Source organism: Daktulosphaira vitifoliae, unplaced genomic scaffold (genome assembly GCF_025091365.1).
Source record: "Daktulosphaira vitifoliae isolate Bord-2020 unplaced genomic scaffold, ASM2509136v1 Scaffold_5, whole genome shotgun sequence".
Lineage (NCBI taxonomy): Eukaryota > Metazoa > Arthropoda > Insecta > Hemiptera > Phylloxeridae > Daktulosphaira > Daktulosphaira vitifoliae.
The window spans coordinates 19,353,955-19,367,092 of NW_026099576.1; the positions used below are offsets into that span (position 1 = coordinate 19,353,955).

The 13,138-nt window shown below is 22.7% G+C and overlaps 3 protein-coding genes across 5 annotated transcripts in view; 2 read left to right on the forward strand and 1 right to left on the reverse strand.

The window, feature by feature from the left end:
- LOC126907628 (uncharacterized) overlaps nt 1-13,138 on the reverse strand; it is a 42,435-nt gene that overhangs the window by 11,677 nt on the left and 17,620 nt on the right. Inside the window, exon 2 of one of the 2 annotated variants that reach the window (XM_050689048.1) lies at nt 2,546-2,628. The exons of the other annotated variant lie outside the window; for it this stretch is intronic. The gene's annotated coding sequence lies outside the window, so the exon portion shown is untranslated. The remainder of the gene's footprint in view (nt 1-2,545; nt 2,629-13,138) is intronic. 2 annotated transcript variants of the gene reach the window in all.
- On the forward strand, nt 768-7,502 carry LOC126907637 (uncharacterized). Its single transcript, XM_050689068.1, has 4 exons — nt 768-903; nt 3,272-3,442; nt 3,916-4,375; nt 5,779-7,502. The coding sequence occupies exons 2-4, from the start codon at nt 3,370-3,372 to the stop codon at nt 6,455-6,457; spliced, it is 1,212 nt and encodes a 403-aa protein (XP_050545025.1). The 5' UTR covers nt 768-903; nt 3,272-3,369; the 3' UTR covers nt 6,458-7,502.
- Nucleotides 8,635-11,207, forward strand: LOC126907634 (uncharacterized). Of its 2 annotated transcripts, none has more exons than XM_050689058.1 (4): nt 8,635-8,773; nt 9,552-9,714; nt 9,787-10,243; nt 10,393-11,207. In XM_050689058.1, exons 2-4 carry the CDS (start codon nt 9,615-9,617, stop codon nt 11,063-11,065), a joined length of 1,230 nt encoding a protein of 409 aa, XP_050545015.1. In that variant the 5' UTR covers nt 8,635-8,773; nt 9,552-9,614; the 3' UTR covers nt 11,066-11,207. The 2 variants fall into 2 exon arrangements, with proteins under 2 accessions (XP_050545015.1, XP_050545016.1); XM_050689059.1 differs by lacking the exon at nt 8,635-8,773 and adding an exon at nt 8,923-9,017.

Below are 13,138 nucleotides of genomic sequence, written 5' to 3' on the forward strand. Positions count from 1 at the left end.
AATGCTATTATTGTGTGAAAATTCTCGATTTTATTTTTTAAATTTTTAACTTTATAATGCTATGACATATTGAAAAGTGTATGGATCAACATTATTTTTTTATGAGAAATAATATTTTTTAATAATCCCTTTTTCATTCTACATACTTTATCTTAATTAGGATATTAATAATGAACTAGCAGATAATGTAGCTTTTGGAATAGTCCACCAATTTTTTAAAATTAAACAGTATCTAAAGATTTGCATCGATGCGTTTTTTTTTATAGTGATTTTAATCACTGTCAGATATCATTATACTTGATCCAACTATGCCACGTCACCACTGTGCCGCGGCCCCCTTGTTGGGTTTTTATTTATGTTCATATAATTACGTGCATATAAAATAACAACAGGCGTATCAATTTTGAATGAGAATATAGACTTACAAGTCATACATGTAACATAAATTTAAAATAAAAGTAATATTCAATTGTATTCATTATTGTAATATTTCTAAACATCATATTAACCTATACATTATACTTAAGCATTAACTAAATTTAGAATTTAAGAATAATTAATAATAATAATGAATAAACCTATAGTGGCTTATAAGAAATCCGATAGGCTTTGGATAGTTAAAAAGGAATTTGAACGTTTCATATAATATATTGATAAAAAAGTATTAACATGAGAGCAGTTATAAACAAAAAGGTAGTTTCACAATAAATTGTATGGATTTACCATTTTAATTAAAAAAATATTAAGCAACAAAATATTATTTTATCAATAAAAGATAACATAGTCAGATGCATTAAAAACTGATAAGATTTTCTTTGTGTCACTACTTCAATAATGAAAATAGTTGGTGCTGAATACGCAGACGTTATTGATACCCAACGTATTATTTTCAAATAACTTTAAGTAAGTAGCTTATTATAAATTATTATTTATAATTTACCGTTTAAAAATATTTTTTATTAAATAAGTAACAAAAATTTGAAATAATAATTAAAAATTAATAATTAGTAAAAAGCTAATATTTACAATTTAAAAGTATGTTTTTATTAATACATGAACAATATTTTTGAAAAATAAGTATTTACGTAAAATTTAATTTTCCGTCGATATACTTCAATGAAATTTTTTTTTCCGTTAGATTGCATTATATTAAAATTTAATTAACCAATAGATTTTTCGATGAAATAAAAATTAATAATATTTTTTTTTATTTCTTTTAAATACATGTTTTTCTTAATTTACCAGCCATGAAGTATTTTTTGGGTCTATCCGTTATGTTTTAAGTGTTAACTTTATTTTTTCAATTAGAAACATACATAATTAACTAGTTTACTTATTAAACAACGGTCTAAATAAAAAAATTTCTAGTCGATAACAATCCTTAGACCAATATTTAAAAAGTTTTCGTTATAAAGAAACTATAAATTAATTGTCTTTATAAAGAGAAATTATGATATTTATGAAAGAAAAGATAAAAGCATATGGGGTCAAATTGAAGCTAAAAATTTATAGGGTTGAAAAATTCATTTTTATCAATTGAATAATTTTATTGATTTTTTATTTTTTGTGTCTGTTACCACTTTTTCTCAGCTCTCACAGAACCGATTTCTTTTAACAATACATTAAATGATTACAAATCGTATCTTAAAATGATAACTTTTAACAAAATTGACAAAGACAAAAAATTTAATTTTTTAACTTTACTTTTAAAAGTGTTTCGGAAATACTGATACTTTTACATATATATTAAGTTAAAATTAATATAATATACTTTATTATGGAAAAAAAAATGTCGGACTTTATTTTGTTTTCATAGAGTAAACAAACATCAAAATTAATAAAAAAAAAAATACGATTTTTGTAAAAAAAAAATGGCTACTGTATGCTATTTTTGTGTTAAAATTCTGGATTTTATATTTTACATTTTCAAAATAATTTTTTTGATAATCGAACTACTTTCCTTTATACTGGGAGGGTTCAAATCTTAAATATGCATATATAAATTAGAACTTATTTAATTTAATTTCGAAAATGTTTCGGAATGATTGACACTTTTATATAAACTTTGAATTAAAGCTTATGTAATATCATTTAATATGAAAAAAAAAAATTTCGAACTTTATTTTGTTTTCATGGAGAAAACGGGCAGCAAAATTAATATAAAAAAAATACGATTTTTGAAAAAAAATACGATTTTTGAAAAAAAATTCTTTTTAAAATTTGAACTTTATAATGCTATAACTTTTTGAAAAATGTATGGATCATTCTAATTTTTTTAAGGTAAGTACTATTTATATTCTTCCTTTATGTAACATATATTTTTTTAAATCAGACCATATATATATATTCATATATTACACTTATAAATTATAAAACTTGTAGTCAAAATATAAATAAGAAAGCACATGTTCTCCTTCATATAGCTTTTGGAATAATACACCAATTTTTAAAAATAAATACTATCTACAGATTAGCATCTAAGCGTTTTTTATGTTAGTATTTTTTTTTTTTTATTGATATATTAATTTTTTTTTAATTGTATTACCTTTTTTAAGAATTATTATTTGTTGAAATCCTCTTGTAATAAATATTCCTAATAAAACAATATAATTTTGTAGAAACATGTATCTAAAAGAAATTAAAAAATAAATTACAACTAATTTTTATTTCATCCAAATATCTATTGTTCAATTACATTTTGATAGCTTTTAATAATGGCCATCTAATGGAAAAATAATAATTTTCATTAGAGTAATTTGGAGGAAAATGAAATTTTACTTAAATTCTCATTTTTTAAAAACATTGTTCATATATTAATAAAGTCATACTTTTATATTGTAAATATTATCTTAAACGTTAATTTTTAATTATCATTATAATTTTTGTTAATTTTTTAATATAAATTATTTGTAAACAATATAATTTATAATAATTTTAACACCAATCTAATAATGTTAATAAAATAACGTCGAAAAGCAATTAATTTAAATGTTCCTAAGATTTACATTTTTTAAGCTACTCCAACAATTAGTATGAATTTTCCGAATAAATATAAGCAAAATAATAAAGAATACTTTATACATTACTGTATTTGTACATATTTTTTTTTCATTTAGGCATTTATAAATACCTGAATATTTTACAATCAAAGCAATAAAAAAGTTTATTTGTATTTAAATAAAGTTATATAATAAAATAATATAGAAGATTAAATCTGTCATTATTTTATATTATAATGCAAAAGTATATATGATTTGTATTCATTTTTTAGGTGCTTGTAATTTTAATTAGTTTTATAGAAACTGTGTGATTTCTGTTTTATTTAATGACATTTACCCATCCAAATCAGATTTTATTTAACTATTGAAAATGGTTAAATTAAGATCAATATTGTTGTTTTTGGTGCTATACTCTACTGCTTGCTTAGGAGCGCCAAGATCAAGTAAGAAATATACTAACTTTTAATATTGAGTATTAAAATATATATATATAAGTGATAAATACAGATAAATTATACAATTTTTATTGTTTTAAAATTATATATAGCGGATACGTGATTTTATTATAGGATGTTATAATGACTAAAAAAGTTATGTCAAATGTAGGTAATTTTTGAATAAATATTTTCGTAGAAGTGACAATTTGAAAATGTATTTAATTTTTCTTACGTAACGGAAAATTATAATAAAGCCTTTATTAAAATTGTTCATGATTAGTTTTGCTTGTCACTTTTTCCCGTAACACTTATAAAGGTCCTGTGTAGGTGTAGAGGGGCAATGAAATATTTTTAATACTAAAATACTAAAAATACTAATACTAATATTAAAAAAATTTATATTAGACTATAATTGTTAAAATATTACAATTTATAGTAATTCAAAATAAAAGGATTTTTTTATTTTATATATTTTAAAGACTCAGCATCACTTGGTTCAGGATGTAGTATTAATACCAACAAAGACTTAAGCAAAACACAGCCACTGGTCTTAGTACATAGCAAAAACGGCGAATATGAATTCGCTTATCCAGAGTCTGGTGACATAATCAATTTTAGTAATAGGGATCAAGTAATATTAGCTTGCCCAGGAAGTAGTTTTGAAGACAAAAATACTCAAGACATACGAGAAATATCCTGTTCGGGTGGTAGTGATTTTGATTCTGGAAATTCAAAAAAGCCCTTGAGTGATATGGAATGCACAAAATTACCAGAATCTAATTTAAAAAAAATTGGAACATGTGAAGGCGAAAAAACCTTACTTAAAGTTGGCTTTGATGTTGGTAATTCTGGATTTTTGCCTGTTATGGATTTGTGTTTTGATGAAAATAATAACATTCCTGTATATACCGTTCATAAGATTACGTCTAATATCAAAGGGTAAGAATATTTAATATTGAATAATAGTAACATTATAACAAGAGGAATATTTTCTTAGATTTTTTTCAAAGAAATCATAATTTACTATAATGAATATGTGGCTGCTATAGCTTGTATACGTACATAAATATATAAAAATATATTAAAAACTGACAATGTTAGAAATATTACAACAATCGAATTTATTGTAATATAAACAATTTTATTTTCCCATTAAGTAGGTAAGGATAATTGATCAATTTCAAATAAATTAACTAAAAATTTCATAAAGAATACTAAGATATAAAAACAACAAAAAGAAGGTTATTACAGGGTAAATTTGAATATGTAAGGAAAAATATGAATATTTTATGAGAATTTACGCTCAAAATAATTTTTTTTATAAATTTGATGTAGAAAAAAAATTATTTAAATATAATGAATTGATTGTTTTGTGTCCTTATTTTTACTAAAAACTTTTAAACTTTTTTTTTACATTATTTAATAAAAAGTTTGGAACATTTTAAAAAAGAACCATTTAGAAATGGTTGAAGAAAATAAAGAACCGAGAATCTAATCGGAATCTCAAACTATTTTTTTAATGAACCAGAATTCTACCAAAAACCTATTCTTTTAAAGGTTCACAAAACTAGTAATAAGTATGTCATCATATATGATTCACGCGTAACCGCGATAAAATATTCATTTTATATTTTTTTATTAAATATGATAATACTTGGTGGTAGAAATCATAGTAGCATACGATTAATCAGCTGTTTTATTATGTAACCACACACTACAAGAAAAATTAATAAGTAATCAAATATCATATAATGATAATATCATACACATAACTAGGGGTAAAATGTAACGAAATATTATTCTTCTACAGGTTATTATAGTAGAACATAATATTTAAAAAATATAAATAAATAATTTTTTTTTAATTTTTAAAGCAATGAGATTTATCAAAAATTGATTATGGAAATTAATTATCTATTACTTGTGTAATAATCATACGATGACAAAAATATCAAAAATTCTCAAAAAACATTTGAGTTAAAAAATGATCCTATTGGTATCAAATGTGTTAAATCCACCTTCAAAAATAATTTTAAAAATAAGATAACTATTTTTTTTAACTAGAAGCTTTGTTAAACTGGATCTTAAACGGAGCCCTTAATAAGTTCAAGAACTCCTAATATAACTTGAACCTCATGAATTTTATTTTAGAAACTTATTTTAAACCGGTTCCTAAAAAATTCAAAAGTTCTAATACCTGCTCAAAAGTATACATTATTTTTATTGTTATATTACATAAAAGAACAATAATCATTATTTTAATATTTATAATAAATCAGTTAAGATTAAAAAAAACTAAAGTTATATTTCGTATGAAATAAAATTAATATATTTTTTACTAGATCTCAAAAAGGATTTGAACGATCATCATTTAATGAAAGCTTTCTATTCAAAGATGTTGCGACTACACAAGCATATAAAAACAATAATCAAAGAACAATGTTTTTAAAAACCTTGTCCAATCATGTAGCTCAAAAGTATATTCAAGGTAATCATTTCTTAGCTAAAGGGCATTGTGTTCCTAAAGCCGACTTTGTGTTTGGTGCTCAACAAGATGCCACTTTTTATTATGCCAACACTGCTCCTCAATGGCAAGCGTTTAACAGTGGTAATTGGCAAAAGCTGGAAGCTGGAATTCGACGTCTAGCCGCTCAAAAAAAAATTAATTTGACTGTGTACACGGGTGTCCATGGTGTGCTTAAAATCTCCGATAAAGAACTCTACTTGACTGAAACTAGTTCTGGCCGAAAAACTATACCAGTTCCTCAAATATTTTGGAAAGTAGTACACGATGAAAAAGCAGATCGAGCAGTAGCATTTGTCGGCATCAATGATCCTTTTGCCGATCGAAAAGATAACGTTGCTACAAACTTGCAGAAAGAAAATATATGCGATCAAATAAATTGGGTGTCATTCAACAATGATCCTGAAAAAGGATTAATGTATTGCTACAATGTTAAAGATATACAATACAAAATTAAATCAATGCCAAAAATAAAAAATGCCTATATACTTAACTAAATTATCATCAATATTATTTTAATTAATATTTTTTTGCAATTAACTTAGGTTTGACAACTAAATATAATTTTTATGAATTTTAAAATAAAATTTTATATTGACACTACCTAAATTCATAAATGTATTGTAATTATTTTGTTTGAAACTTCAACTCTATTGTTTTAGGGTAAGCCCTCATAAAAATTTCTTACGAGTTAACATTAATTTTTGAAAACATGACATTTTATTAATTATACTTTGCTTTTTAATATTTGGTCAATAACTTAAAAACATGGAGATTTTTAAAAATATCTCAAAAGCTTAAAAAATTAATCTTGTGAAGATAACGAAATTTTTATAATGTCGGTAATTCTGCATTTTTGTCTATTATATATTTATGTTTCGATAACAATAAAAACATTCCTGTATATATCATGTATAAGATCACTTCTAGTATAAAAAGCTTAGAATGATTAAAACTTAATAACAGAACAACTGGACCAATTATTGATTAATGAAGAATTTATTTTATTTTAATTAGGTCAATAAACTTAGATAAATTATATAATTTTATTACAATGTCGTTAGGTTTTGTTTACAAATTACCTCAAAAATTGTATAATTTTTTACATTTTCAGTTGGTGTATTTATAAATGTTAATTCAGAACAATGTGTCTTACAATTATACTTTAAACATATCTGTTGTTAAAGTTATAATCGACAATAAAGCTGTGTCTAAGCATATAGTGATGTCATAAAAAAAGCCCCCTCTATTTGTACTCCCTCATATATATTATAAAAAAATAGAGGATTTGAAGTTTTATATCTAATAAATGACTCAAGTTATGTTAAAAATTAAATGCTATTCACAGTTAAAATAAAACCTGAAACATTATATTGAAAAAATGTTTAAATTATTTTTATTCAGTGTGTAATTGAGTGGGTTATAAAAAAAAATTACTCTGTATGTTGGTTGTTATTTTGAAAATAACTGTAACTTTAGTAATGAAAAGTGAAAAAAAAAGATGCTATATTTTTTATGAGATCAATAAAAACTTGCTGTGGCCAAAATGTGTAAAATTAGTTTATCTGGAATAAAAAAACTAAAATTTAATTTATTTAAGAAAATAATATTCATGTATAAACGCTTTAATTTCAATTAATTAAATAATATATTTTAATTTATATTTATTTATTAATTAATTTTAGTTAATATTTTCATTCAGTAGAGTAAATTCAGCATAGATTAGGGTTACAATATAAGCAATTAATAAAAATTATGAGGTCTTACTTGAATTTTTTTTTATAAAAAAATATATTATTAAACTTCTTATTTGTATTAAATTATATTTTTCTGTTAAGTCACAAAAAGAATTTCAACAACCACCATATGCTAGAAATATTCTTTTAAAAGATGTTTCTCCTAAACAAGCGTATAAGGACTATAAGAAAAAAACATTACCCATTGCTCAGAGTTATATTCAGTGTTATGAATTCTTATTTAAAGATCAATATGCCTTAAAACCGATTTTGTATCTCAACAAGATGCCACTTTTTATTATGTAAACATTGATTACCGATTTTAATAATAGTATTAATTAATTTCAATAATTTCAGTAATTGGGAAACAAAGATATCATTTGTGATATTGTTGCTAATAACCAAATGAATTTGTTTGTATATACTATATAGACTTGAAATTAAAAAAATAAGGAGTTGCATTTTTAGGCATTAACGTTCATTTTGCAAATCGTAAAGTAAAATAAGAACATACAAAACATGACAGCTTTTGTAACCAATCTAATTAAGTATTATTCTATTATTTTTTTTGATAGAGAATTGATGTACTGCTATGTTAGAAATGTTCAACGCAAAATTAAAACAATTTTAAAAATCAATATTATCAGTGTGCTTATATAGTTTATTATTACTTATGTAATAAAGACTACTGCTTTTTTTATATTTAAGTTATGACAATTAAATGTAATTTTAATAGTAGCATAATTTTATTAAATTTTAAAATTTGTCATAATATATTAGCATATAATGTTAAAATATTATAATACAGCATATACGCAATAAAAAGGTCTTTCAAATTTTGGTAAATAATAAATACAAAAACTATTTATACGTTATATTAATAAAGGTATAAATTAAATTAAGGTGATCAAAATATATGTCATTTTGTTTAGTAAGCATTTATTGTACATTTTTACAAAATTAATACATGTGCATTAATATTTGTTATTCGACATATTTTGATATTTAAACAATATTTTTTCATTAATTGTTTTGCGACTAAATAACAAAAATTAAAGTATTGTGAACTTCATAAAAGTAAGTATTATAATGTCATATGAACATTAACTTACACATCAAATTTTTTATGTTAATTTATTTAATTAAAATATGTAGTGTTAACTTATTGAAAAACCTAATAGTGTGTAATTAATATTTCTTTAAATTTCTTACTGTATTGCTTCAGTTAATTTTTCTGTTTTTAAAATAAGTTATTGGCCACATTACAAATAGAGTTCTTAAGATTGTTTAAGATAAAGATATTATAAACAATTAAAATCAAGTATTAAAATAATGACATAAACAAAATTTTACAAAATAAACAAATAAGCAAAATAAAAGTTTTTTTAAATATTTTACAAATTACAATTTTAAAATTTTAGTTTTTTTTTTTTTTTGTAAAAGCTATTTTACTATTACAATAGTGAACAACACTTAATATTTGTTATAGAATAATATAATACGCTTATTGTAACAAATTATTATTATTTTTTTTACTTTTCTGAAAATCAACAATTTTTCCTCGATCTCACAAATTAATTTTGTAATTTGTAAAACTTAGTAATTCTGATTCAGTTTCGATTAAAAAAACATTTATTTCAAATCAAGTACTTATTATTTATTTTATATAGATTGTATCTTAAATTAATTTAAAATTGGTTTTGAAACTGGTTATAGATCGTTTCTGTTCCAACTTTTAAAATCGATTATAATTCAACCTAACCAGTGTCAATCTACTAGTGAAAACAATAATTTAATATTAATAGGTTTTACTATAATTTTTTTGTATAACATTTTTCTAATAATTAACTTTTAGACTCAAAATAAGGAAGAAGTACAACTTATTTTTATTTATAGTTTAAAATAAATAAATTTAAGAATGCGTTACTTAGATTATAAAATATGCAAAATATGGTTGTTGAAAATTATAACGGGGCAGTTATTTTTAACTTTTCAAGTTGTATCTAATAACACTAACAGTAAGCATTTTATTCGCATCTTATAACATGAAATAATATGATAAGGTTGATTAAAAAAACTTATTTCTTGAGGTTATAGCTGTGATATTAATTCTAAAAATGATATGACTCCTCAAACTCCATTATTGTTGTATGCTAATGAAAATCGTTTTGGAAAAATTGAATTCATACATCCTAGTGAAGACAATACTATTCATATTGAACGCGGTTTTGAAATTATATTGGCATGCCCAGGGAGTTATTTTAAATCAAATCCAGATCTTAGCATTCAAACAGTGCAATGTTTAGGAGATAATCTTTTTGCTGATAGTGAAGAAAAACATAATTTAAGTTATTATGATTGTGAGAAAGCTCCACAGACTACTTTGAGAAAATTAGGCATAAGCTATTTAGGTGATAGCATTATGCATTACAAAATTGGATTTGAAATAGATAATGAAATTTTTCTCGAGTTAATTGATTTCTATTTTGATATTAAATCTTTATTGCCATTGTACACTGTACATCAAATTACTAAGGATCTTAATGAGTATGTACATTAAGTATTAACATTATATCAATATTTTAAAAAAAACATAATATATAACACCAGATTAATGGCAATTTTTTTTTATGTTAGCATTATTTAATTATTACAAACTATTTGAAGTAATATTTAATATGTTGTTATGTTTTCAGGGATCAAAGATCTAAGAATATACCGTATAAAGGTATGCCTGAACATTATCAAAAGATATCTACAAATAAAATTTATGACACTAAATATCAAAAAAAAATATTCCACATTTATATAACCCCTCAATCTGCTGAAAGGTATATCAATGGAGATCATTTTTTAGCTAAAAGTAACCTTGTACCTATGGAGGATTTTTTATATTATCCTCAACAAGAAGGAACCTATTATGATGTGTTAACTGCACCACAATTTAAAAAATTCAAAGATGGAAATTGGAAAATTTTAGAAGAAGCAATACGGCGTTTAGCAATTGATAGATATATAAATTTAACTGTGTACACAGGGGTTTACGGAGAATTAAACATAACTGGATCACCTGTTCATATGGATCGTCATAGTCTTGGTTATAATGTAATACCTGTGCCAAAAATATTTTGGAAAATTGTTAAACACAAAAATCAAGCAATAGTTTTTATTGGTTACAATGATCCATTCCCAAGCCGTTTTAGTAATCCAGCAAGACAAATTTGCTCACCAGGTTTATGTGATGATCTAAGTTGGGTTATGTTTGATAAAAATCCGCATAAAGGTGTGATAAACTGTTGTAGTTATCAAGATTTTCAAAAGAAAATTTATGTACCCCATGTAAAAAAAATTAAAGATGTTTTATTTTAAATAGTTAAAAAATATTAAATACTTTTATTGCTATAAAAAATAATTGTTTGTTGACAAATATTAAACATTCATAAACATGATAATTATTCATACATTTTTTATTTATACGCAATTATAAAGAAATAATAGAAAATCATTTTAATTGGGTTTTTATTAATTACTCAACTAATACCCAAAATTACTATATTAATCAAATATTATATATTTATATACCACAATTTTATTTTAAAATATAATATTATTATTACTTATATTAATATTAAAATATTAAATGAAATATATTATTAAAGACCATAGATGCAACTAGAGAAGAACTAAGAGGATTTAACCTTTTCGAAAGTTAAAATAATTACATTAGGTGATCAATTTTGATTAACAACCTTATTATCTCGAAAACAATTAAATTTTTTAAATTTTTATAAAGAAATATTTGGTTAGAAACTTTACAAAATTAAGCACTCAAATAATTTTTTTTCATCCCTTCAGAGATATAAAACCTTAATTTTAATTTTCTTAAATGGAAACTCCTGTTTTTTAACGTTATGATATAGAAAAATATTTCTAATAATTATGTACAAAATTACAAAAAAAATATTCGATCTAAAGTTTGCGTTTTCAGATTGGTTAAACACTTTGATTTAAAATGAAAATTCACCATTAATTTGGTTTTGTTCATATTTATTTTTTGTTTAGACTATTACATAAAAATTGAAAAAGAAGCAAAACAATTTTTTTAACAAAATAAAATTAAAAAAAAAAATTATTTTAACTTCGATACAAAACTAAGAAGGTATTGGTTTTAATTTTGAAGCATTTCAAATGTGAAATAATCAGCCATTTTTAAATAAATTATGAATTAATATTTTTATTATGAATAAGTATACACAAAAAACAGAAGCAAAGTGGTCTCGTACAGTTAGGACATGGCAGTTAGAATATTTATTTATTTATTTATTCAACGGGATTGACCCTTATTATACAAAAATATAGTTACAGAAAATGTAATAAAAAAAAACAAACAAATAAAAAAAAAAGAAAAACAGTCATATAAAAATAATAAACATTAAGAAAAAACAATCATTTAAACAAAAGTATATAAAATAAATTTTTAATTGAAATTGAAAGAGGGGTCTTCATTGGCATTTTTATTTTAACATATGAAACGCTTCAATGCAAATCTATACATAGTGTAAAATTTTCTTAATTATAAACTGATTAGAGCTCTTTGATTAATAAGTAAATATAATGGTAAACCCAACCAACTTAGTAATTTATAGTTTTAACTGTGGCAATTTAATTTAGTATGAAATTTGATATATTTTTTTTTTTTTGAAGATTCCCCCATTTACGGAAAACGAGGGAAATTTTTCCAATTTTTGAGGGTAATGTCTTCGACTAGATACGATTTGTGATCTTTTGACGTATCGTTGAAAGAAATTGGTTCGGTAAGAGCTGAAAAATAGTTGTAACAAACACAAAAAAAAACACACATAATAAAATTAATATCTTCTCAGCTTGCACCGAAACTAAAAAAGTTAAAAAACATCGAAATTTATAGATTTTAAAAATGATTAGAATTGTTAATAATTTGTTGAAAGATTTCCCTCATTTATGTAGAACAAGAGAAATTTTTTTTAATTTTTGAGAATAATGTCTTCGATAAATAAGACTTGTGATCTTTACGTATGGTTAAAAGAAATCGACTTGGTGAGAACTGCGGTGACAGTGATAAGAGACACAAAAAAAATTATAAACATAGTAGGAATAATACTTTCTCAGTTTCGCATCGAAACTAAAAAATGAAAACGTAAAGTGTATTTAAATTATTTTATTGTAACTTGTAATTGTTCCTTCAATTTACAGCTCATGTACTCTTGATGTGTGTTTTTTATTATAGATAAAATAATAAACATTAATTATAAACTTAATTTAACAGGTAGTAGTCTATTTTAGTCTATGCTAAACATTTTTTTAATTTGGATATTATTTAAGTGTTTTCCAAGGCAAGCACAATTTAGTCTTGAGAATTAAAAGAATTAATTTTTCTCTCAAAACATGTTTTTATTTTCGCGT

Bases quoted from the DNA above. Each gene is read 5' to 3' on its own strand.
- LOC126907637 (XM_050689068.1), top strand. From the start codon at position 3,370: ATGGTTAAATTAAGATCAATATTGTTGTTTTTGGTGCTATACTCTACT. The intron at 3,443-3,915 runs GTAAGAAATATA...TATATTTTAAAG, and splicing joins CTTAGGAGCGCCAAGATCAA to ACTCAGCATCACTTGGTTCA. The intron at 4,376-5,778 runs GTAAGAATATTT...ATTTTTTACTAG, and splicing joins ATTACGTCTAATATCAAAGG to ATCTCAAAAAGGATTTGAAC.
- LOC126907634 (XM_050689058.1), top strand. From the start codon at position 9,615: ATGCGTTACTTAGATTATAAAATATGCAAAATATGGTTGTTGAAAATT. The intron at 9,715-9,786 runs GTAAGCATTTTA...TTATTTCTTGAG, and splicing joins TGTATCTAATAACACTAACA to GTTATAGCTGTGATATTAAT. The intron at 10,244-10,392 runs GTATGTACATTA...TTATGTTTTCAG, and splicing joins ATTACTAAGGATCTTAATGA to GGATCAAAGATCTAAGAATA.